This window comes from Saccopteryx leptura, chromosome 1 (assembly GCF_036850995.1).
Source record: "Saccopteryx leptura isolate mSacLep1 chromosome 1, mSacLep1_pri_phased_curated, whole genome shotgun sequence".
In the NCBI taxonomy this organism is placed as follows: Eukaryota; Metazoa; Chordata; class Mammalia; order Chiroptera; family Emballonuridae; genus Saccopteryx; species Saccopteryx leptura.
Window position 1 is genome coordinate 7,442,657 of NC_089503.1, and position 25,474 is coordinate 7,468,130.

General features: G+C 51.3%; 1 protein-coding gene across 2 annotated transcripts in view; it reads right to left on the reverse strand.

Annotated features, from left to right (window-relative positions):
- Positions 1-1,928: 1,928 nt before the first annotated feature.
- TSGA10IP (testis specific 10 interacting protein) overlaps positions 1,929-25,474 on the reverse strand; it is a 31,228-nt gene continuing 7,682 nt past the window's right edge. The window contains exons 1-8 of one of the 2 annotated variants that reach the window (XM_066351763.1): positions 11,050-11,199; positions 10,223-10,356; positions 9,418-10,121; positions 9,092-9,239; positions 6,558-6,728; positions 3,496-3,595; positions 3,165-3,289; positions 1,929-2,498 (exon numbers count right to left, since the gene is read on the reverse strand). In XM_066351763.1, coding sequence (XP_066207860.1) covers positions 2,363-2,498; positions 3,165-3,289; positions 3,496-3,595; positions 6,558-6,728; positions 9,092-9,239; positions 9,418-10,121; positions 10,223-10,356; positions 11,050-11,199 — 1,668 coding nt within the window. In that variant the 3' untranslated portion in view covers positions 1,929-2,362. Of the gene's footprint in view, positions 2,499-3,164; positions 3,290-3,495; positions 3,596-6,557; positions 6,729-9,091; positions 9,306-9,417; positions 10,122-10,222; positions 10,357-11,049; positions 11,200-25,474 lie in introns of those variants that run through there. The other variant, XM_066351849.1, reaches the window with a different exon arrangement.

Genomic DNA, 25,474 nt, shown 5'->3' on the forward strand with positions numbered 1-25,474 from the left:
AACGGGGAGGCAGTCAGTCTCCCGCATGCGCCTGACCGGGATCCACCCGGCATGCCCACCAGGGGGCGATGTTCTGCCCATCTGGGGCGTCACTCTGTTGCATCCAGAGCCATTCTAGCGCCTGAGTCAGAGGCCACAGAGTCATCCCCAGCGCCCGGGCCATCTCTGCTCCAATGGAGCATCGGCTGCGGGAGGAGAAGAGAGAAACAGAGAGGAAGGAGAGGGGGAGGGGTAGAGAAGCAGATGGGCGCTTCTCCTATGTGCCCTGGCCGGGGAATCGGACCTGGGACTCCTGCACGCCAGGCCGACGCTCTACCGCTGAGCCAACCGGCCAGGGCTATTTTATTTTTTTTAATGTTTGTTTTACTGATTAAAAAAAAATTTTTTTTTGTATTTTTCCGAAGCTAGAAACGGGGAGAGACAGACTCCCACATGCGCCCGACCGGGATCCACCCGGCACGCCCACCAGGGGGTGACGCTCTGCCCACCAGGGGGCGATGCTCTGCCCCTCCGGGGCGTCGCTCTGCTGCGACCAGAGCCACTCTAGCGCCTGGGGCAGAGGCCAAGGAGCCATCCCCAGCGCCTGGGCCATCTTTGCTCCAATGGAGCCTCCGCTGCTGGAGGGGAAGAGAGAAACAGAGAGGAAGGAGAGGGGGAGGGGTGGAGAAGCAGATGGGCGCTTCTCCTGTGTGCCCTGGCCGGGAATCGAACCCTGGACTTCTGCACGCCAGGCCGACGCTCTACCACTGAGCCAACCGTCCAGGGCTGTTTTACTGATTTTAGAGACACAAGAACATCAGTCTGTTTCTGTACGTGCCCTGATCAGGGATCAAACTGGCAACCTCTGTGCTCTGGGAAAGTGTCCTAACCAAATGAACCATCCATCCAAAGCTGGATTGGGAGTTTTATCCTGTGTTCTGTGAACTGCTAAGGAGCTCCAAAGAGCTTCTGTGTGTCTCTGAATTCCCTGAAAGTAGGTGCAAAATTTGTCACAAGTGTGTGTGTGCGCATAAGTTTTTTTTTGTTTTTTTTTTGTATTTTTCTGAAGGGAGAAGCAGGAGGAGGCAGACAGACAGACTCCTGCATGAGCCCAACTGGTATCCACCTGGCATGCCCATCAGGGGGCGATGCTCTGCCTTCTGGGGCATTGCTCCGTTGCAATGTGAGCCATTCTAACGCCTGGGGCAGAGGCCAAGGACCCATCCCCAGCGCCCAGGCCATCTTTGCTCCAATGGAGCCTCGCTGCAGGAGGGGAAGAGAGAGACAGAGAGGAAGGAGAGGGGGAGGGGTGGACAAGCAAATGGGCGTTTCTCCTGTGTGCCCTGGCCGGGAATCGAACCCGGGACTTCTGCACGCCAGGCCAACGCTCTACCACTGAGCCAACCGGCCAGGGCCCAGGCTAATTATTTTTTAAGTTATTATTTTGTACTAGCTCTGTGCTCTTTTATTTACTTATCTTTGTGACAGAGACAGAGAGAGGGACAGATAGGGACAAACAGGAAGGAAGAGAGAGGAGAAGCATCAATTCTTTGTTGCGGCACCTTAGTTGTTCATTGATTGCTTTCTCATATGTGCCTTGACCAGGCAGCTACAGCAGACTGAGTGACCCCTTGTTCAAGCCAGTGACCTTGGGCTCAAGCTGGTGAGCCTTGCTCAAACCAGATAAACCCGTGCTCAAGCTGGCAACCTCAGGGTCTCGAACCTGGGTCCTCCACATCTCAGATGCTCTGTCCACTGCGCCACCGCCTGGTCAGGCTGTAATTATATTTTTATTAAAATATATTTTCATTAAAATAATATTGTATATTAAAATTTGTCTTCACTCACATTTATTCATAAACAAATTACATAATAAACTTTTTTTAAACGAATCATTTTTGTATTTAACATTTTTTAATTTTAATATTTCATCCAGCCCATGAAAAAAGTTTTCTTTCTAATCTGGCCCAGGGGCAAAAACTGTTGGCCACGCCTGCCCTAGTTGCTCCATCTGGTCGCCCCTCTGCTGTCCATCTGCTGTGGTACGATGTATGTGCCCCTTTAAAAGTGTACCCCGACTCTCCCATCAGACTGGAAGTTCTCAAAGGCAAAGGCCATCTGTCCTATTCATTCTTGAATTTCTAGCACATATGCGAGACTGGGGGTGGGGGAAGTCGCAGCGTTGCTCTGTGAGAGCCCCCCCCCTCCTCAGGAGCAGACACGAGGCTGTGTGTACTGTCTGGGTGCTGGCAGCTGGACCAGCCACAGCCCCTGGGGGTTGGGGCAAGCTACACCTGCCTACCCACCTGCCACCTCCTACTCCCAACCCGCAGCCACTTACTACCACTGCCAGAGACCCCACACTGTGTTTTCCATGAAGCCTTTAATTTTTATCTAAGGGACTGGATTCCTGGTCTGGGCTTGGAGTGGACTTTCTCTCAGGCTGGCTGCAGGTGGGTTCTGTCCTTGGGGAGCTCTGAGAAAAATGCTCCATTCTCTTCCTCATTGACCTGTGGCTCCTTAAAGATGAAGGCAAAGATAGAGGCCACTGGGCGCTGCAGCTCCCCCGCCCCACACCCAAGGAGGCCTGAGTGTAAGAGGGGGAAAGGCCATTGTCGATGATATGGGTTCAAATCTGGCTCCTACCCTGAAGAAATGACTTTGAGTTTCAGTTCCCTTCTTGTGAATTAGGTATTATAATCCCTGCTTTGCTACAGGTTGCTCTTAAGCTTAAGGGACAGTATGCATGGGATGACCGCCATAGCACCAGCCCATAATGGAGGCTTGGTGTGTGGCCACTCAGATGGCCACAGATTCCCAGGCGGGCTCTGCTGCTTATTCACTCCTGTGTTCTTGGGAAAGATCTTGTCTCTCTCTGGTCTTTAGTTTCCTGGCTCCATCTTCCTCAGGTGACATAGAGGACAGAGCCTGGGGAAGTATCTGCTGAATGCTAGAGTGAAGTCTTCCAGGTCATAGAGGGGATGGGGGGTGGACAGGGCAGGGCTTAAGATTAGATTCAGGGTGGGTCAGTGTGGCTGCCCATGGAGTTCCCTCAGCCTTTCCCTGGCCTTCCAGCCCAAGTTGAAGGGGGACAGGGAGACAGTCGGAGGAGACCCTGCAGGGCCCAAGTCCTGGTGATGGCACCCTTCCCCCACAGCCGGGCAGAGCCAGCTAGATGGCCTCACCTGGGTTTCCTGGAGGTGCCCTCTGGCTCCCCCTTTCCTGCCTCAGCCAGCAGCTGCTCCTCCTCCAGCCCCAGTGCCGACATCACCTGGGCGAAGCGCCGGGTCACGCTGAGCCGGGCATTGGCCTGAGGAGAGAGGTGAGGGAGTCCCACTCTGCACCAGGGCTGCCGAGGACACGTGGGACTCTGATTACTGAGGGGGCCCAGCCTGGGGTCCCGACTACGAGGGCCCACTCCCACCTTGCCTCCCCACCCACTCCGCCAGTGAGAAGCCGTGTTCTCAGGCAGGGGTTGCTGCTGGTGCGGATGCCAGCGCTCACCCTCACCCTCACCTGCATGGCCTGCTGGAATAGGTAGGGCCGGGCCTGCACCCTGTGCTGGATGCCCTGCAGCTCTGCCTGGTATTCAGCAAAGCGCTGCCGCTCCTGGCGCCTGTGGGGAGACGGGCCTCCTAACCATGGAGACAACCCGACCCAGCTTCTGAGCCTCTCATCTTCACTAAGGACTTTGTTCTCCCATTCTTACCTTTACCAAACCGTTTCATCCCATCCTCGTCCTGGATGCCTCCTGAGGTCACTGGGGGAGGAACTGGTATTCCCCTTCTACCCATGACTCACCTGAGGCCTAGGAGGGTCTTGGCTAAGGTTGCACAGCTGGGACATGAGAGAGAGCCCTGAGCCGAAGTCTCCAGGCTGTGCGCCAGGGCTCCCCTGTCCTCCCAGCCACCCCCAAGGGAGAGGGGCATCTGCTGCACAGCCTCTCCCCTCCGAGTCTCCACCTGGGGACTTCTCACACTGGACCTGTGAGGAAAGCCGTGGCTGTCGGCTGTGGCTTTGAGCAAAGCCCTGGGCTGGGCTCTGGGCTGTAGCAGGGATTGGACAAGCTTGTCAGCCTTTGCTGTGGTTCTTACAAGCAGACAGCTTAGAAAATGGGACAGATGAACTGAAAAATGTGTTGCAAAGAATAGAACACATCCTGAAAAGATCCAGTTTCCACTGGGGTAGCACAGTTCCATTTACAAAACCCAGTTTATGCACTCATCAGAAATGTGTCTGCCTCCTGGCAGCAAGAGGGGTCCTCTGGCCACATCCCACACAGGTCCAGGAACCCTGCGAGGCACACATGAGAGGCCACAGCGTGTGGTGGCAGCGCCCACAGACAGTATGGGTGGGGAGAAGATTCTGACTCGTGCTGGGACCTCCAGCAAGTCTGCTGGGCCCTGTAGAAGACACTGCCTTGCTGAGCCTGGACCCTTGGCTATGAGCCAGCGACGGAACCTTCCTCCATTCAAGGAAAAGAGATGGAGCCCTGGCCGTGTAGCTCAGTTGCTTAGAGAGTCGTTCCGATACACCAAGCTTGGGGGTTCCATCCCCAGTCAGGACACATACAAGAATCCACCAATGAGTGCATAAATAAATGGAACAACAAATTGATGTTACCCTCTCCCGTCCTCCCTCCCTCTCTCTCTCTCTCTCTCTCTCAAATCAATAAGTTTAGAAAAAGAGAGAGAGAGACTTAAAAACCCATGGCCAGGAACAGAAGTTACTGCAAAAAGGGGTATTCTCCATTCAGGAGGGAACTTACAGCAGTTATAAGGGGCAGGATGTGGAGGAAACAGGAGCTGGCATTCAGTCTGTCTTGCCCGTGATGTCATGTACATTTTCCTGCTTGATTCTTTTTTTTTTACCATTGAATTTACTGGGGTACAGGTTCAGGTGCAAAACTCAATAAAACATCGTCTGCACACTGCGTCGTGCGCCTAGCGCCGCAAGCAAAGCCCCTGTCCTCCCACTTCCCCCCTTCGCCCGCCTCCACCAGTCCCCACCCCTCCCCCTCTGCCTATCATCACACTGGTGTCCCTGTCTGTGTTATATACTTTTTTTGCTTAATTCCTTTACTTTCTATCATCCAGTCCCCCAAACCTCTTTCCCAATGACAGCTGTCAGTCTGTTCCATGTACCCATGTCTCTGTTTCTATTTTGTTCATCAGTTTAATTTAGATTCCACATGAAAGTGAAATCAGTTCATTAGACTCCACATATAAGTGAGATCATATGGTACTTGTCTTTCTCTGACTGGCTTGTTTCACTTAGCATGATAATCCTCAGGTTCATCCATGCTGTCACAAAGGGTAAGATTTTCTTCTTTTTTCCAGCTGCGTAGTATTCCATTGTGTAAATGTACTACAGCTTTTTTATCCATCTACTGATGGGCACCTGGGCTGCTTCCAGATCTTTTTTATTATTATTATTCATTATAGAGAGGGGAGAGAGAGTGAGAGAAGGGGGGAGGAGCGGGAAGCATCAACTCCCATATGTGCCTTGACCAGGCAAGCCCAGGGTTTTGAACCGGCAACCTCAGGGTTTCCAGGTTGACGCTTTATCCACTGCGCCACCACAGGTCAGGCCTGCTTCCAGATCTTGACTGTTGTAATCATCAGGATGATGCTCTAACCAACTGAGCTACCTGGCCAGGGAGTGTTTATTCTTTTTTGTTTTTTAATGGTCACAGTACAGGAAGAGGCTAAAACAGATGGCTCTTTGCTGACCGTGAACAATGGCTGTCTGCAGGGGTGGTGTCATCAGTGCTGTTCACAGTCTACATCAACTATTTCGGTAATATCTTTTTTTTTTTTTTTTTTTTTTTTTGTATTTTTCTGAAGCTGGAAATGGGGAGGCAGTCAGACAGACTCCCGCATGCGCCTGACCGGGATCCACCCGGCACGCCCACCAGGGGGCGATGCTCTGCCCACCAGGGGGCGATGCTCTGCCCACCAGGGGGCGATGCTCTGCCCATCCGGGGCGTCGCTCTGTTGCGACCAGAGCCACTCTAGCGCCTGAGGCAGAGGCCAAGGAGCCATCCCCAGCGCCCGGGCCATCTTTTGCTCCAATGGAGCCTCGGCTGCGGGAGGGGAAGAGAGAAACAGAGAGGAAGGAGAGGGGGAGGGGTGGAGAAGCAGATGGGCGTCTCTCCTGTGTGCCCTGGCCGGGAATCAAACCCGGGACTTCCGCACGCCAGGCCAACGCTCTACCACTGAGCCAACCGGCCAGGGCCAATATCTGAATTTTTATAGTAAGTATGCCTGGCTTTTGAAATCATGAAAACAATATTTGAAAGTGTGATAGAGCATGTAGAACATTTAACCTGAGCATCCGACGCTTCAGAGATTGTTATTAACTGGGCAGCCCTGGACCAGTCCCTTCTCCTGGGCCTCAGCTTCTCTATCTGTAAAATGCAGCTAAGTGGCCGGCCTACCTCCTGGGCCAGGCCAGAGGACAGCAGTGAAGGCACAGCCCTGGGGAAGGGCAGGGCTGGGGCTGATGGGGCCTTCTGTCTGACACACTCTGCCTCCCGGCCCTGTCCCCATCAGGCTCTCCACAGCTCAGCTTCCTACCTCAGCTCCTCCAGCTTGTGCTGGGTGGCCCCTGGCCCCCGACTCCCTCTGGGTGCGTAGGTGGCCAGGCAGTGGGCCACCCGCTGCTGTACACGCTGTTCCCGGGCGCGCCGCATCTGAGCCTGCCGCTGCTCCTCCTGCTGCTGCCGCTCCCAGGCCTGCAGCAGGCTTCTTGGGTGGGGAGAGGGAAGAAGAGAGATGGAAGAAGTCTGTGGGAGCAGGAGCCTCATGGAGGGTCAGGGGCCAGGTCAGGGAGTATGGGGCTAGGCTAACGCGTTTTCGCTTAAGGGGCAGGCAGATGGATGAATGCATAGAAAAAAAAAATGGTGATGTGATCAGTAGATGGAAGAAGGAATGGATGAATGGTGTGAATAGGTGAGCAGACGACACCTAGATTGACCTGAAACATTCTTCCCCCAGATTTCATGGCCAGTTCCTTCTTGTCAATCAGGGCTTTGCTGAATGACAGGGAAGGAGACTGCTGTCCCATCCCATCTACCTCTCAGGGATTTCCAGCTCTAGCTTTACATTTTGTTCACTTCTTTTTTTTTTTTTTTTTTTTTTTTCTGAAGCTGGAAATGGGGAGAGACAGCCAGACAGACTCCCGCATGCGCCCGACTGGGATCCACTCGGCACGCCCACCAGGGGCGATGCTCTGCCCACCAGGGGGCGATGCTCTGCCCCTCCGGGGCGTCGCTCCGCCGCGACCAGAGCCACTCCAGCACCTGGGGCAGAGGCCAAGGAGCCATCCCCAGCACCCGGGCCATCTCTGCTCCAATGGAGCCTTGGCTGCGGGAGGGGAAGAGAGAGACAGAGAGGAAGGAGGGGGGGGTGGAGAAGCAGATGGGCGCTTCTCCTATGTACCCTGGCCGGGAATCGAACCCGGGTCCCCCGCACACCAGGCCGACGCTCCACCACTGAGCCAACCAGCCAGGGCCTTGTTCACTTCTTTATGAATTATCCTTCTTCCCAAGTAGAATGTAAGCCTAATGAGAGCAGAGGTCCTTGTCTGTCCTGATTCATTCACCACCAGTGAATGTACCTAGAACAGTGCCTAACATAGAAACTCACTATTGGTGAGTTCATGCATGATCGAATCATGGTCAGATAGAAAAATGGACAGACAGACAAAGAGGTAGTTGCAGTTATTCATTTAGCACATATTTATTGAGCACCAACTATGTGGCAAGTCTTGTGTAGGGCACCAGAGGGGCCGGGATCAATAAGATCTGTCACCTGCTTTACACAGGGATGGACAGACAGCCCAGAACCCCAGTGCAATGTGCTGTGGCCAGAACTATGATGGAGGCAAGCACAGAGGAGGACTTTCTGGAGGGACCCCTGACTTGAGAGTTCAGAGATGCATGTAGTTAGCTGAGAGGATGCGGGACAAGGGCTGTCCCGGGGAGGAAGGAGGGAGAACACAGGGCACTCCAGCTGCTCTGACCAGCTGGCGTGGGAGACAGGAGCCTCCTTACCAAGGAATTTGGGCATTGTCCCAAGGGCACAAGGAAGCACGGGGGGTGTCAAGCTGATGATGATGGGTAAGAATTGAGAGGTGTTGAATGGATTCTTGCCTGCCACTTCTAACTGGTCACTAAGGTCCACTGAGTCAGCCTCCAAATGGACCCCCCTCCATTCCCAGGGCCACCTGGCTCAGGCCCTTATCATCCCTCATCTAGACAATGCCAACAGCCCCCACCCCCACCCAGTTTTCCCCCTCTGCTCCCATTGTCTCTTGTTCAAGCCCCAAGTACAACAGTGACCTAACTCTACCGCCATTATTGTTGCTTTGCCCTCCTGCCTCTTTTCCAGCGGACCATGGGCTTTTTAGGTTTGGATCAATTTTTTTACTTTCTGTTCTGAAGACACATGAGTATATACTCAATATATGTTGCATGAATCACTTAATTAATAAATTATGGATGGATAGAAGATGAGAAGTGAATGAAAAATTGCTTATGCCAAGCAGACAGACAGAGAGATGAATAGATGAATAAATGCATGGATGGGGCCCTGTCTGTCTGGCTTAGTGGTAGAGTGTCGCCTGATATGTGGATGTCCAGGGTTTGATTCCTAGTCAGGGCACACAGGAGAAGCACCTATCTGCTTCTGCATCCCTCCCTCTCTCCTCTCTCCCTCTCTCTCTCTCTCTCTCTCTCTCTCTCTTCTCCTCCTGCAGCCATGGCTCAATTGGAGTGAGTTGGCCCCAGGCGCTGAGGATGGCTCTGTGGCTTCTGCCTCAGGTACTAAGAAAAGTCTGGTTGCTGAGCAGCAGAGCAACACCCCAGACGGGCAGAGCATAAACCGTAGGGGGCTTGCCAGGTGGATCCCTGTCGGGGCGCATATAGGAGTCTGTCTCTGTCTCCCCACCTCTCAATAATAAACAAACAAACAAATAAATAAATAAATGGATGGGTCAATGGTTGATTGGATAATCAGAAGAATGGTGCATGGATAAATAAAGGAATGAATGACTAAGGGTCTACTGGAGAACTGGCTCTTCGGCTCCCCGCCCTCCTCTTCCCCCTTACCTGGTGGCCTCCTGTCGTTTGTGGAAGGTACGGTTAGGAAAGCTGGTAAACGGGGGCATCTCATCGTCTCCCAGGGCATGGACCTTCCCGCTCCTGGTGGAGGTTTGGACAGCAGCCCTCACGGCCTTCCAGGGATGCTTTTTGGGGCCTATCCACAGTGGGAGAATTAGGGACGACCCTCTCTCCTGACCCACAGGCCAATCCCACTCAGCACCTGGAGCACAGGCCAGGCTGGTCGGAACTCTTGGCCCGGGTCACTGGCTCCCTAACCTTTCTCCCCACCATACAACTTGCTGGGGAGCGCAGGCATTGAGCCCGGCACTCACCACAGTCCCAGTTTTGCTGTAACTGCCTCTGCAGCTCTTCCAGGTCCCCTGTGCCCTCCAGCTTCATGGCCCTTGCCTTCCTCCTCTGTGCTTCTCGGGCGTTGTCGGAGCTGAGACTGCCCCCTCGGCACTGCGGTGTGCCCTCCTGCGAGGCCTCCTCGAACGACTTCGGCCCCTTTCTCTGAGAACCTGTCTTCCCTCTGTGGGGGGCCCTGTGCTTTTCTTCCTCAACCTCTTCTGTCGCCTCTGCAAACAGTTTCTGCCCCAAGACTGAACCCCTCCTCGGGAGCCAGGGCAGCTCCCCAGGGCTCAGACCTCTCTCAGCCACCTCAGCACCTGGGGCTTCCAGCTCAGCAGCCTCCTCGGGTTCCGACCCTGATCCCGACCTCTCCCCGGGGGGCTGGAGGCTCCCCTCACTGGGCAGCTCCGGCTTGCGGCCCTCCCCTTGGCTGGGAGCGATGAAGACACAGCCCCGGGTGCTGAGCTGCTGCCCCCTCTCTAGATTCTGCCCCTTCATCTTCCAGCAGAGGCCGCGGTCCTCGAGGAGGCTGGCAGTGGACTTGGGGCTGGACTGGTGCTGGGGAACTGCTGAGGGCAAGCGGGCATGGTGGCCAGGGGCCAGGTGGGAGCCAGACCGGCCATCTGTGGTGAACCTCTCCCAGGCCCACTGGAAAGGGAAGGAGGGTTTCCGAGAAGGAACATGACTGAGGAGGGAGAGGGCAGGGGGCAGAGGTCAGGGTCGGGACACCAGCCCCAGGGGGGCTGACACCCAGCATCCCTCCCTGCCCTCCCCACAGCTGCTTACTCCTCAGCCTCAGCAGAGCCATGTCCCGTCTTGTTCCAGCCCCCGGACGTCTGGTCCTTCTTTGCCATCTGCCCTGTGCTCTGAGACCTGTGTCGCTGGTCCTGGGTTACACTATCACCACTCCCAAAACTTTTCTGGAAGAAGACAGGAGAGGAGGCCCAGCTACTAGCCCACCTCACACCTCCCCCAGGGGGCCCTCCACTTCTCTGCAACTTGGCTGCCCCCTAAAACTGACTGATGGCTACCCCAATTCATAATATTAAAATAGCAACAGCTCAGGAGGTGCTCAGGGCTCTCATACATTCACTCATTTAACCTTCCGAAGAACCCTGTGAGGTAGGTACTCGCCATCACAGATGAGAACACTGAGGCTCAGAGAGGTAAAATCATTTGATGAAGGTCACACAGCCAAGATCTGAACATGTTGGATCTGTCCCCAGAGCCCAGATTTGTCACCATGGCACTGGCTGCCTCTGGACCCGGGACAGGTCTCCTGAGCACCCCACAGGGCCTTGGACTCGCTAACCCACGGTGGAAGAAACTCATTATCTTTCCCTAAGCTCTGCTCTTTCTGCAGTGTCCCCTAAATCACTCCATCGGAAGCCCAGGAGCCATCCCCTGGCATCATCCTCGTCTTCATCCCCATCCTTACAGGCCTCCCCACGGCCCCTTCCCCCCTCAAGACTCCCTGACTCTCAGCTGGGCCTCTGCCCCAGTCTCATGGCTTCTGAAGGGTGTTCCTCAGCCCTGGCCTCCCCTGACCCCAGAGAGCCAGCCTGCCTCTGGGCAGCTGGGAGTCCCCCACAGGGTCTCCCTCACCTGCTCACCTGAGGGGTGCCTGACAGAAGCCTGAGCAGCCCTGTGGCCATCTCTGGAGCCTGGAGCCCAGGCTCCTGCCCCAGTCTCCCAGGTGTGGTCCTGACCAACTGTTGGTGGGTGTTTAGCACAGTGGTGCCTGTCCCTCCCCCCACTCCCATCTGCCAGCCTTGGAACTGTCCTCTCCACCATCTCTATGGCAACCACTCCTCAGCCAGTCTCCAGGGCTCTGGCAAACAGCGGGACAGGAAGGGTCAGCCAGGGTATGTGAGGCCAACGTGTTTCCAGAGAGGAGAGTTCAGCAGGATGCTGAGGAACGGTCAGAGCCCGGGAGTTCAGAAACCCAGGGCTACGTCCCGCCCCTGCTCCGGCCTCCACAGCCTCCTTGTGGACCTGGCACGAGGCCCCTGCCTTTGCTTGGCCTGTGTTTCCCTACCTCTCTGCTCCCAGTCCTGGGTGAGGCCCTGGGGAAGCCAAACCAACCCTCACAAGATCTTGTTCAAACCACTTTCCGTCCCAGAGCCTGACGGCAGGGAGGCCTGACAGCAGGGAGGCCAGGAGGAGGCAGCAGGCAAGCCAGCAGCGTCTGCAGAAAGCTCTGGAGGGAGTCGGAATATTTACATCTTACCTCAACCTTCTAAGTAGCGCCAAAAAGCTTTGACATGGTAAGTCCTCATGGGACACCTGGCACTGACCACTACCACCAGCCGTACAGGTACATGGTGCCAGCCTGAGGCCCTGGAGTGGCCTCATCTGCAGCTCTACAACCTGGAGCAAGTAAGTCACTTCTCCCCTCTGCAAAAACTGGCTTGTTGCAAGGATTAGATGAAATCACAAAGACAATGCACTTAGTAAATGTCCGTTTTACTGCTGCCATAATAGCCAATCGTTATTGGGAGGCAGTGCGACAGGATGGTTAAGAGCAGAAAGGAGAAGGGTTAACGTTCATACCCAGCTCCTCCGCTTGTCCTAGACCTTCTCCGTGCCTGCTTCCTCATGAGCAATGTGGGGCTGGCGATAATTGTATCTACCTCCCAGCGCTGTGCTAAGGATTAAATTCCATGGCTCTGTAACTACCATGTAATAGTTGTTCATTAGCCAACTGCGTGGCCCCAGGGAGACAGGTTTTGAAAGTAAATCCCAGCAGATGCCCTGGGAGCATATTTTTCCCAGCCCTCTGTTCCTGTGGATCCTCATCTGCTCTCAGACTCCATCCCAGTAACACCTCTGCAGTGAGCACAACCAGTAACAGCCTAAATAATGCCGCAGCTGAACATCTATTGTCACTCTAAATAGGTAAACTCTGTTCTTTCTGGTGGTCATCCCATCCCCCCATCTGCCTCCTCTACTGAATGTCACCCACGGGAGCCCCAGGTAGAAGACACAGGTGTTTCATTTTCAGAAAACAAACCCAACCCAACCAATTTCCTGGACAAAGTCTGGGCTACTTCCTTGGCAGAGGACAAGTCTGGGCTTCTCAGGTCACCATTTTCATAAGGAGCATTTAGAGCTATTTTCTAGCCACACTCACTCTCCCTCAAGTGAGCTCATCCAGTCTGACAGCCTTAAAAGCCATCTGCTGCCTCCCAGCTACCCCCAAGTTTGCATTTCTCAGTCCTGACCTGTTCCATGAAGTCCAGACTCATATACGACAGCAGCAGCCTCATGTGGCTTGTGTATAACGTGCCTCTTGATTGCATCAATTTCTCTTGTGCTTGATTTGTACAGTAATGTGCTGTACGGGTTAGTAGCCAAGGAGCAGTAGGCTTCACCACATAGCCTAGGTGTGTGGTAGACTAGACCACCTAGATTTATGTAAGTGCACTCTGTGATGTTCCAACAACAACAAAACCACCTAATGAAGCATTTCTTAGAATGTAACCCTGTCAGTAAACAAAGCATGACTGTATATAGTTTCTCAACAGAAATGAGATCATACATTTTCTGCTTAATAGTAAGTTGTCCTCAGCTTTCCATGTCAGTATGTGCAGAGCCACCTTCAGTGAGTGTTATAGTCTGACCATCATTCTGTACTAAACCTGTCCCCTTCTGTCAAATATGCACATGACTTCCACCAGCTTCCCTACTACAGACATTGCAGCAGAGACAACATTGTAAATGGCTGTTTCACATTGGGTATTTCTTTTCTCTTTTTTATTCAGTGAGAGGATGGGAGGCACAGAGACAGATTCCCGCATGCGCCCTGACCTGGATCCACCTGGCAAGCCCACTAGGGGGTGATGCTCTGACCATCTGGGGCATTTTTCTGTTGCTCAGTAACTGGGCCATTCTTTTTTTTTTTTTTTTTTTTTGTATTTTTCTGAAGCTGGAAATAGGTAGAGACAGTCAGACAGACTCCTGCACACGCCCAACCGGGATCCACCCGGCACACCCACTAGGGGCGACGCTATGCCCACCAGGGGGCGATGCTCTGCCCCTCCGGGGCGTCGCTCTGCCGAGACCAGAGTCACTCTAGCGCCTGGGGCAGAGGCCAAGGAGCCATCCCCAGCGCCCGGGCCATCCTTGCTCCAATGGAGCCTTGGCTGTGGGAGGGGAAGAGAGAGACAGAGAGGAAGGGGGGGGTGGAGAAGCAAATGGGCGCTTCTCCTATGTGCCCTGGCTGGGAATCGAACCCAGGTCCCCCGCACGCCAGGCCGACGCTCTACCGCTGAGCCAACCGGCCAGGGCCTACTGGGCCATTCTTAGTGCCTGAAGGGAGGCCATGGAGCCATCCTCAGTGCCCGGAGCCAACTCACTCCAATCTAGCCATGGCTGCAGGAAGGGAAGAAAGAGAGAGAGAAGGGAGAGGAGGAGGGGTGTAGAAGCAGATGGGTGCTTCTCCTGTGTGCCCTGATCCAGAATCAAACCCTGGACATTCACATGCCAGGCCGACGCTCTACCACTGAGCCAACCAGCCAGGATCCACACTGGGTATTTCTTAAACATAAGTTCCTATAAGCAAATGTGCTAAGCAATATATCTTTTTTTAAAAATTCATTGATTTTATAGAGAGAGGAGAGAAGGGTGGAGAGGAGTATCTACTCACAGTTACTTCACTTTAGTTGTTTATTGTTTCCTTGTGTTGTGTGTGCCTTGAGTGGGCAAGCCCAGGGTTTCAAACCAGCAACCTTAGCTTTCCAGGTAGATGCTCTATCCAGGCGTTCCCAAACTACGGCCCGTGGGCCACAATTTGGCCCCCTAAGGCCATTTATCCAGCTCCTGCCGCACTTCCAGAAGGGGCAACTCTCTCATTGGTGGTCAGTGAGAGGAGCACTGTATGTGGGAGCCCTCCAATGGTCTGAGGGACAGTGAACTGGCCCCCTGTGTAAAAAGTTTGGGGACCCCTGCATCCACTGCGCCACCACAGGCCAGCTAAGCAATATACCTTTTAATAATGCCCAATCACTTCCCCCAGATGCTCAATCAATATAGATTTCCATCCAAAGTATTTACACCTTCACCAGCAAAGGGTATTATAATTTTTGTTGTTAATCTAACAAATGAAAAAATATGATTTCATTGTTGCTATAACTCACATCCCTTTCATTATCTGTGAGATTGGCATATTTTCATATGTTTCTGGGCCATTTGCCCTTCTTCTGTGAACTTCCTGTCTGGGTGCTTTAAGCACGCCTCTTCCGGTCCTCAGGAGCAGAGCTAGGTTTACTGTATTCCTTATTTCACAGTATGCAGGAATCGTGGGTGGATGCCAGGCCACACTCTCATTTTGGTTTAGTCTTTGCCTCCTTTAGCTTTGATCCCCACCCCCACTTAAACATAAACAGATCCTTGTCAAATCGCTAGTTTTGTATTTGTGCCTTTGTGGTTTCAGTTTACATAAATGGTATTATGCTACAGATCTCATTTTTTCCCCTTACTCTTTTCTTTGAACACTGTGTTTTTAAAAGCTACCTGTTGATACTGACTGTTGCCCAGTGTCCCATAGTTTACCTTCATCACCTTTACTAATCCATTTCCCTGAGGATGGGTGCCAAAGCGTCTTTGTACCTCTGCATGAGAATTTCTGTGGCTGACTTACCAAGGATTGAGTGGGGGGTGGGGGGCTCCGGCCAAGCCAGTGACCCCTTGCTCAGGTCAGCAACCTTGGGCTTCAAGCCAGCGACCATCCCACACTCAAACTGGCGACCCCAGGTTTAATCCGGATAAGCCTGAGCTCAGGCCGAAACCACAGGGTTCTGAACCTGGGACCTCAGGTTGACACTCTATCCAGTACGCCACCAACCGTTCAGGCAAGAGAGAGGCTGTTTATAGTTTAACAGTTTACATGCCTAAAGAGGTAACCAGGGAGTTGCATCTGCCCACACCCTCACCATATGTTGCTATGATTTACCTTATGAATTTTTAGTCACCTGCTGGTTATGAAATAATACCTCACACCTGACTGGTGGTAGTGTAGTGAATAGTGCATCAACCTGGGACACTGAGGACCCAGGTTCGAAACCCCAAGGCCACTGGCTTGAGACCCGGCTCATCCAGCTTGAGCATAAGGTTGCTGGCTTGAGCAAGGGGTCACTGGCTTGGCTTGAGACCCCCAGTCAAGGCACATATGAGAAGCAATCAATGAACAACTAAAGTGCCACAGCTAGGAGTTGATGCTTCTCATCTCCCTTCCTATCTCTCTCCTGCAAAAAGAGAGAGAGAGAGATCTCACTATAATTTTAATTGAAATCCTCTGATTACTCCTTTAAGCACATCCTTTTTTGCCACTTGGGCCAATTCTTTTCTTTTCTTTTTTTCTTTTTTTTTTCTTTCTTTCTTTCTTTTTTTTTTTTTTTTGTATTTTTCTGAAGCTGGAAACGGGGAGAGACAGTCAGACAGACTCCCGCATGCGCCCGACCGAGATCCACCCGGCACGCCCACCACGGGTGAAGCTCTGCCCACCAGGGGGCGATGCTCTGCCCCTCCGGGGCATCGCTCTGCCACGACCAGAGCCACTCTAGCGCCTGGGGCAGAGGCCAAGGAGCCATCCCCAGCACCTGGGCCATCTTTGCTCCAATGGAGCCTTGGCTACGGGAGGGGAAGAGAGAGACAGAGAGGAAGGAGGGGGGGGGGGTGGAGAAGCAAATGGGCGCTTCTCCTATGTGCCCTGGCCGGGAATCGAACCCGGGTCCCCCGCACGCCAGGCCGACGCTCTACCGCTGAGCCAACCGGCCAGGGCCCACTTGGGCCAATTCTTATCTGAATTGGTTGCTTATATTCTTGACCATTTCTCTACTGTGCTTCTTTTTTTTTTTTTTTTTAATATTTTACTTATTTGTTTTAGAAGGGGGAGAGAGAGGGGGGGGGAGAGGAGAAGGAAGCATCAACTCCCATATGTGCATTAACCGGGCAAGCCCAGGGTTTTGAACCGGCAACCTCAGCGTTTATCCACTGCACCACCACTGTCTCTTGTCTTTTCCTTAGTGACTTGCAGGAGTTCTTTATTCACTAGATCGCAGCCACCTGTCTGGCAACATTAGCTCTGAGAGCCTTTGTGGAACAGGAATCCTTAATACTGACATCGTTCTGTAAACATCTTGAATAGGGGTTTGTAGCTTGGATGTCTTAACTCCTTTCTCCACCCCTACGTGGGCACGTTCTTATCACTTATTCTCTGAGATAATAGTGTAACATCTGTATTCAGAGTGAAATGCTCTGTACTTTCCTCTTACTGTCCTTTTCTGGTGGGAGAGGCATGTGAGGAACTGAACGGCTTCCTCTCCTCTGTCTCCTGGAGCAACTTGTGTAAGATAAGGACCATCTGCTTCTCGGAAGTCTGGGGGAACTTCCCCATAAAAGTGTTTCTGCCGGTGCTCTCTCATGTAGGAGGCAGAATTTGATATACTGGGTATTGATCTACTGAAGCTTTTTATATTTCTGTGCCAAATTTGGTGTTTCATATTTTTCTGAGATGGCATTCACTTTGATTAAGTTGTTGAATTTACTAATATACCATTATTTGTAATATATTTTGATATTTTTAAATGTTATGGGGCCTCAGAGGTCAGACCATGTGGGACACGAAGGCGATGGGAAGGACTCTGGGTTTGGCATAAGCAAGATGGGCCGAGTGACGGAGATGGGAAGCTGCAACACAGCTCCAGGATGGAATGCATATGGAGCTCCAAGCCCAGTGGCTGCCGGCCAAGATCCAAATTTTAAGGAAAATAGATAGAAACCATTTGCCACTCTTGAAACCCCTGATCTACTTCAAGTTAAAGGAATGGAGGGTGAATTCTGAAAGGGAAATTTAGTGATGAGATTGATTTGGAAAGAGCTGATGTCACACTGATTTCCAGCACTCTCCTCAGGGGATGGGCTAGGGCTGCCTTCTAATCCCAAATCTGGGCCCTGGCCGGTTAGCTCAGCAGTAGAGTGTCAGCCTCGTGTGTGGAAGTACCATGTTTGATTTCTGGCCAGGGCACGCAGTAGAAGCGCCCATCTGCTTCTCCACCCTTCCCCCTCTCCTTTCTTTCTGTCTCTCTCTTCCCCTCCCACAGCCAAGGCTCCATTAGAGCAAAATTAGCCTGGTTGCTAAGGATGGCTCCATGGCCACTGCCTCAGGCACTAGAATGGCTCTGGTTGTAGCGGAGCAATGGCCCAGATGGGCAGAGCATTGCCCCCTGGTGGGCATGCCAGGTGGACTTCAGTTGGGCATATGCAGGAGTCTGTCTCTCTGCCTCCCCACTTCTTACTTCAGAAAAATACAAATAATAATAATAGTAGTAGTAATAATAATAATAATGATAAAATAATCCCAAATCAGGGGAAAAGTGCTTTGAGGAGGCCACTTGGAGAGCTCAAGGTGGGCTTCCTAAAGTCGCAGCAGTACAGAGGGTCAGCAGTGCACAGGACTCCGGAAAGGCCACAGAATCAGAGTGGAAACTGGCCCGCGGCAGGTAGCAAGTGGTCCTGCCCAGAGGGCTTCTGTTATCTGGCAGGGGGGCCCCACAGCATGTGTCCAGAATTCACCCTCCATTCCTTTAACTTGAAGTAGATCAGGGGTTTCAAGAGTGGCAAATGGTTTCTATCTATTTTCTTTAAAATTCGGATCTTGGCCGGCAGCCACTGGGCTTGGAGCTCCATATGCATTCCATCCTGGAGCTGTGTTGCAGCTTCCCATCTCCGTCACTCGGCCCATTTTGCTTATGCCAAACCCAGAGTCCTTCCCATCGCCTTCGTGTCCCACATGGTCTGACCTCTGAGGCCCCATAACATTTAAAAATATCAAAATATATTACAAATAATGGTATATTAGTAAATTCAACAACTTAATCAAAGTGAATGCCATCTCAGAAAAATATGAAACACCAAAAGAAAAATATGAAAAGTCAAAAGAAAAGCAGAGCCCAGCCGAAAGGGAGGCCCTGCATGCTTCCCAGCAGCTGCGCTCAAGGGGGTGGCCCATCAAGGGGGCTACCTTAAACAGTTGCCACCCAGAAAGCAAGATGCTATCTGACACAGGATCAAGGAAAAGTGTGCACCCGCTTCCTGGCTGCCACCCTGCACCTGCCCAGCAGGGGGCTCTCCTGCTGGGGAGCAGGGGACCTGGCCTCAGAGGCCACATTGCTGTGGAAGTGGCACTAGGGCATCGAGCTTAGAGGTTTAGCTCCTACACAAAGCTGGGCATCCTCACAGGATCTGTGCAATGACTTCAGGTAATCAAAGCACTGTGGGGAAACAGGACACCGAAAGTCATGATTTTGCCTGGCCTGTGGTGGCAGAGTGGATGGAGAGTAGATCTGGAGCACTGAGGTCGCTGGTTCGAAACCGCAGGCTTGCCAGGTCAAGGCACAGACAAGAAGCAGCTATAAGCTGATGCTTCCTGCTTCTCCCCCACCGCCTTTCTCTCTCTCTCTCTCTCTAAAAATTAATAAATAAAATCTTTAATAAAGGAGAGAGAGAAAGTCAGGATGTCATTTAGGGGCAGAGAAAGAAGTTCCCTTAGGAAGTTTAGAGGGACATTGGGTGACAAAAGTAATATTTTATTATATCCCATGAATCTTGTTCAGTCCAAGCAGCCATCACAGCAGAGGATTTCTGAGGGGGTGATGTGGGCTGAGCCCTCCGGCTGCTGTGGAGGTTAAACCGGAAGGCCAGGGTGGAAAAAGAGGGGCTGTTGCCCAGGCGAGGGTCTGCAGGGCATGGGCCAGGGAGGCGGAGAGGAGAAAAGAGGAGAGAGAGGTCTGGAGACGGAGCCCGGGCCTGCCACCATGGAGGTCAGGAGAGGTCAGGGAGACACTGCCAGGGAGAGCAGATAAGAGAGGCCAGCGGGTAAGAAGTGAGCCCAGAGGGTGAGGCTGCCAGCTGAGAGGAGAATGTTTCAAAGAGGGGGAGTGACCGACAGCGACCTGAGCTACGGAGAGGTCGAGGCAAGGTTGGCAGTTAACAACTGATTTTGGCAACGTTAGTTGTTCCTTAGGCCCGAATCCCAGGGATCCGACATTGGAGGCTCATTACAGATTCTGGCTCTTGCAGCCGGCTGCGGCCGGCCTCACCTAAATGGGCACCGTCCCACAGCCCCGGCTGAAACTTCTTTGGAACCCAAAGGAAAAGTTTAGAAAAAATTTACCTGAAGTCTAGGAAAACTTTTCTTCCCCCTGGGAACTTGTAGGCTGTTTCCCTGGGGCTGGGAGGAGGGGCGAGGTTCCTAAGTCTCTTTTTTTTTTTTTTTTTTTTTTTATTTTTATTTTATTTATTGATTTTTTAGAGAGAGAGCAGTGAGAGAGAGAGACAGAGAGAGAGAGAGAAGGGGGAGGAGCAGGAAGCTTCGACTCCCATATGTGCCTTGACCGGGCAAGCCCAAGGTTTCGAACCAGCGACCTCAGTGTTCCAGGTCGACGCTTTATCCCACTGCGCCACCACAGGTCAGGCCCTAAGTCTCTTTTTTTTTTGCTTAGGCCAGTGGTTCTCAAACTTTTTGAAGTTGGGGTGCATTTAAAATCCTACAAATAATTGTAGGTGTACTATATATACAAATTTCTGAGAAATATGTTATAATAATTAAGTCAAATATTAAAGAAAAAATATATAAAGTCCAAATGTGCTTTTATGGTAAATGAAATAAAATACGACAAAACTAAGTTTATTCTGACATCAAAAAACATTTTTGTTACATTTTTTGAGTTATGCTTTATAGAATTCGTAAAAAAGGGGTTAAAAGCCTGACCAGGCGGTGGCGCAGTGGATAGGACATCAGACTGGGATGCAGAAGACCCAGGTTTGAGACCCCAAGGTCGCCAGTTTGAGCACAGGCTCATCTGGTTGGAGCAAGGCTCACCCGCTTGGACCCAAGGTCGCTGGCTTGAGCAAGGGGTTACTCGGTCTGCTGAAGGCCTGCAGTCAAGGCACATATGAGAAAGCAATCAATGAACAACTAAGGTGTCGCAGCGAAAAACTAATGATTGGTGCTTCTCATCTCTCTTTGTTCCTGTCTGTCCCTAACTATCCCTCTCTCTGACTCTCTGTCTCTGTAAATAAATAAATAAATAATTTTTTTAAAAGGGGGTTAAAAAATTAAAAATGACAAAAAGTTATCTTTTTATATATATAGATACATTCTTAGTAAGATTTAGTAAATTTGGCAGGTCCTGGCGCGAGTGTGTTGTTTTTTCATTCTTGTGTTTATGAGAAACATGAGCCTGATGTGTCCTAGCGATTTCTTCAATGTTTGGGCAGATATTTGATAGGCAAACTCTCATTTTCTCATCAATACATTAAAGAATTCCTTTCTTTTTACTCTTAATTGTGTTGAGTGCAGAAAACCCCCACCATACACATCATCTTAACTTTACACCAAACAAAGGATAGAAGAAACTTGCCTCCAGTCTTTCCGGGGTACATGGGGGGTAGTGTAAACAATCCAGCACCACAGCTTAACAGCCTTTTGCAACCTAATCAGGCAAATGAGGTGAGGGGTTGGGCAGACTGTCAGCTTATAGCCAATTCCCCACAGCTCTGTTCCCCAAAAATCTAAACTCCAAAAACCTTGCTGGTTTTTGGTCCCCAACAGGCACATATTTCTTTGGAATACCATAGGGTGCACCTGGAAATCTTCTAGGGCAGTGGTCCCTAACCTTTTTTGGGCCACGGACCGGCCTTTAGGGTGGGACGGATAAATGTATCACGTGACGGAGACAAGCGTCAAAAGTGAGTCTTAGACGGATGTAACAGAGGGAATCTGGTCATTTTAAAAAAATAAAACATTGTTCAGACTTAAATATAAACAAAATGGAAATAATGTAAGTTATTTATTCTTTCTCTGCAGACTGGTACCAAATGGCCCATGGACCCGTACCGGTCCATGGCCCGGGGGTTGGGGACCACTGTTCTAGGACGCACCAGTGCACCCTGGCTTACACTTTGAGAACCACTGGCTTAGGCTGCCAGGAAGCTTATAGCCAAATGATAGTCAATCAATAGAGCACCTTAGATATTTATGTTCTTGTTCCTGATTTTTTTTTTTTTTAGAAAGAGAGAGACAGGAAGGAAGAGAGATGAGATGTATCAGCTCATACTTGTGGCACCTTATTTGTTCATTGATTGCTTTTTCATATATGCCTTGAGGGTGGGGGGCTCCTGCTGAGCCAGTGACCTTGGACTCAAGCCAGTGACCTTGGGCTTCAAGCCAGCAACCTTTTGGGCTCAAGCCAGCGAGCCCGGGATCGTGTCAATGATCCCATACTAAAGCTGGTGACCCCGCACTCTAGCCTGTGACTTCAGGGTTTCAAACCTGGGACCTCAGCATTCCAGGTTGACACTCTCTCCACTGCACCACAAGCAGTCAGGCCGTGCTCTCCTGATTTTCATTTTCTCCTTTTAATTATATTTTCATATTCTTGAGTCTCCATTTCTATTTTTACTTTATCTTCCTTTTTCTCACTGGAAGCAAATTTACCTGCATCGGGAGGCAGGTAAGCAGATTAATTCCACTCATTCAAAAATGTATGAAAATGCCTAGTAGTCAGGTCTCTTTGGTTTGCAATGAATTAAGCCAAAAAGTAATAAAATAAATGACTAGCTTACTTTACTAAATCATAAAAAGGTGAGGGATGTTGCTGACCTCACTCTTGCCTGGATGGAGGAACTGGAGTCCTTTTGCTTCTGTGTGTGTGTTTGTGTGTGTGCACGCACATGCGTGCGTGCGTGCGCATTTTATCTCCATCTCCGTGTGTCTGCTTCATTCTGTCTGATGGGGATGTTGGCTGCAGGCAGAGCCAAGCTGCTGTCCTTGGACTTTTGCCACCAGGGTGGAGAGAGGACTCTTCCCATTTTCGGCTGAAAAACCCCAGAGAAGGACCCTGACATGTCCTGCTTTGAGTCTTGTGGCCACCTCTGGGCCAGTCACAGGAGCTGGCACCAAGGGGACTTTGTCTTTGACAGCAGTCCTGGCAGTACCACCTGGTTGGAGTAGGGGTAGCAGTTCTCTAAAGATGGGGATGTGAAACCTGGCCAGATAGCTCGTTTGGTTGGAATGTCATCATGATATGCAAGGGTTGTGGGTTCGATCCCTGGTCAGGGCACATATAGAAACAGATTGATGTTCTTATCTCTTTTTCTCTCTCTCTCTGTCTCTTCCTCTCTATATAAAATCAATAATTTTTTTTTTAATACGGGAAGGTGATTTGAGGTGGCCTGAAGAAAGAGGGGCAGGGCAGACCAAACATGCCTGCCACATTCTACCATGTGCCAGGCTCTCTGAGACACCCTGCAGATGCAGACATGAATAAGACAAGACCCCCGACTCCTGAGATGGTCACAGTCCAGTGGGGGAGATACAACATGCACTCACAATTATAATTCAAATCAGAGCATGGGAAGAACCTTGCAAAAGGGACCAAGGAATTGGGGAGTTCAAAGGAGAGGGGTTTCTGATTCTGGCCACGAGGAGGTAACCTGGACTGAAATGATCCTTTTGCCACAGACAACTAAGAAACTAGACAAAACAAAAGAAACAACTGCTTTCAGATGTTAGAAAACTGGCAGCACAGGACTGTGACCCGAGAAAAGGAAAGTGAACAAATGAGGTGGCCCCTCCCATCATCTGGGGCATTACCATCCACCACCCGCAGTGCTCAGGGTGGGACAAGGACCTGGTAGGGCCACCAGCAACAGAGTTAAGGAGATGGAGAACAGAGTTTGAAGAGACGAAAGGCAATTAGAATTTGTGGAGTAGAACCTCTAAGAGGAGGAATCTACACAGAGAAAAAGCTCCAAGCCTTGTGGAGGGTTCCCCCTGAGCTCTGGGAGGAATCTAATCTGTACGGGCAGAGGGTGAGACCCCACAGGGCGGGACAAGAGTCCTGTCAGGAGAACAATGATGGCCGAGTTGTAAGACAAATCATTTCCAGAGCTCACACGGGACTAGAACTCTTTGTAAGAAGGTTCTCTCCCGTCACAGTAGAGAACTCTCACTGCATACACAGAAAAACCAGCAGGAAACCCAGGAAGCCAAGCCCTAGAAGAGGGCCTAAGTGAGGCCCAAATAAAGGCTACTCTACAGGGGTCCCCAAACTTTTTACACAGGGGGCCAGTTCACTGTCCCTCAGACCGTTGGAGGGCCGGACTATGAAAAAAACTATGAACAAATCCCTATGCACACTGCACATATCTTATTTTAAAGTAAAAAAACAAAACAGGAACAAATACAATATTTAAAATAAAGAACAAGTAAATTTAAATCAACAAACTGACCAGTATTTCAATGGGAACTATGGGTTTGCTTTTGGCTAATGAGATGGTCAATGTGCTCCTCTCAATGACCACCAGTGAAAGAGGTGCTTCTTCCAGAAGTGCGGCGGGGGCCGGATAAATGGCCTCAGGGGCCGCATGCGGCCCGCGGGCCGTAGTTTGGGGACCCCTGCTCTAGACCCATCCTAAAGGAGACGACAGAGATGCGCTCACACAGAAAAAAGACCACATGAAGAGGACACAGGGAAAAGGTGGCCATTTGCAAGCCAAGGAGAGGGACCTCGGGAGAAACCAACCATGCCAATACCTTGATCCAGAACTTCCAACCTCTAGAACAGTGAGGAAATAAATTTGTTGTGTAAATGCCCCACCCCAAAAAAAGAGCTTTAAACAAACCTTGAAATGATCAAACTAATACATACGTAAAAACTAAATTGCCGGCCCTGGCCGGTTGGCTCAGCGGTAGAGCGTCGGCCTGGCGTGCGGGGGACCCGGGTTCGATTCCTGGCCAGGGCACACAGGAGAAGCGCCCATTTGCTTCTCCACCCTGCCCCCTTCCTTCCTCTCTGTCTCTCTCTTCCCCTCCCGCAGCCGAGGCTCCATTGGAGCAAAGATGGCCTGGGCGCTGGGGATGGCTCCCTTGGCCTCTGCCCCAGGCGCTAGAGTGGCTCTGGTCGCGGCAGAGCAACGCCCCGGAGGGGCAGAGCCTCGCCCCTGGTGGGCGTGCCGGGTGGATCCTGGTCAGGTGCATGCGGGAGTCTGTCTGACTGTCTCTCCCCGTTTCCAGCTTTAGAAAAATACAAAAAAAAAAAAAAAAAACTAAATTGCCGCCCTGGCCGGTTGGCTCAGTGGTAGAGCGTCGGCCTGGTGTACGGAAGTCCCGGGTTCGATTCCCGGCCAGGGCACACAGGAGATGCGCCCATCTGCTTCTCCACCCCTCCCCCTCTCCTTCCTCTCTGTCTCTCTCTTCCCCTCCTGCAGCCGAGGCTCCATTGGAGCAAAGGATGGCCCGGGCGCTGGGAATGGCTCCTTGGCCTCTGCCCCAGGCGCTAGAGTGGCTCTGGTCACGACAGAGCGACACCCCGGATGGGCAGAGCACCGCCCCCTGGTGGGCGTGCCGGGTGGATCCCGGTCGGGCGCATGCGGGAGTCTGTCTGACTGCCTCTCCCCATTTCCAGCTTCAGAAAAATACAAAAAACAAACAAACAAAAAAACTAAATTGCCAGGACAGGTCCAACATTCTTTAAAGTAATTCAATAAAATCCAGATCAATCCAATATTGATCCAGATCAGTAATGTAAAATTCACAATGTGGCACTCAATAAAAAATTAATGTACACACAAAAGAGGAAAATGTGATTAAGAACCTAGAGAAAATATCTGTCAGTGAAAACAAACCCAGAGATATGAATGCTTTCCAAATTGGTTGAACTCAAACCCTATCAAAATCTCAGCTTCCTTTTATTTAAAAAATATTTTTATTGATTGATTTTACAGAGAGAGAGGGGAGAGAAGCGAGATGTTTCAACTCATAGCTGCTTCACTTTAGTTGTTCGCTGGTTACTTACCATATGTGCCTTGACTGGACAACCTCAGTATTCGAGGTCAACGCTTTATCCACTGTGCCACCATAGACCAGGCAAAATACCTCCTTTTAATATGGACTGTCCCCTTCAGCCCCTCCCCGATCCTGTTCCTGCTCCCCCGCTCCCACGTCTTGTGTGTTTACACACGCCCTTCCCATCT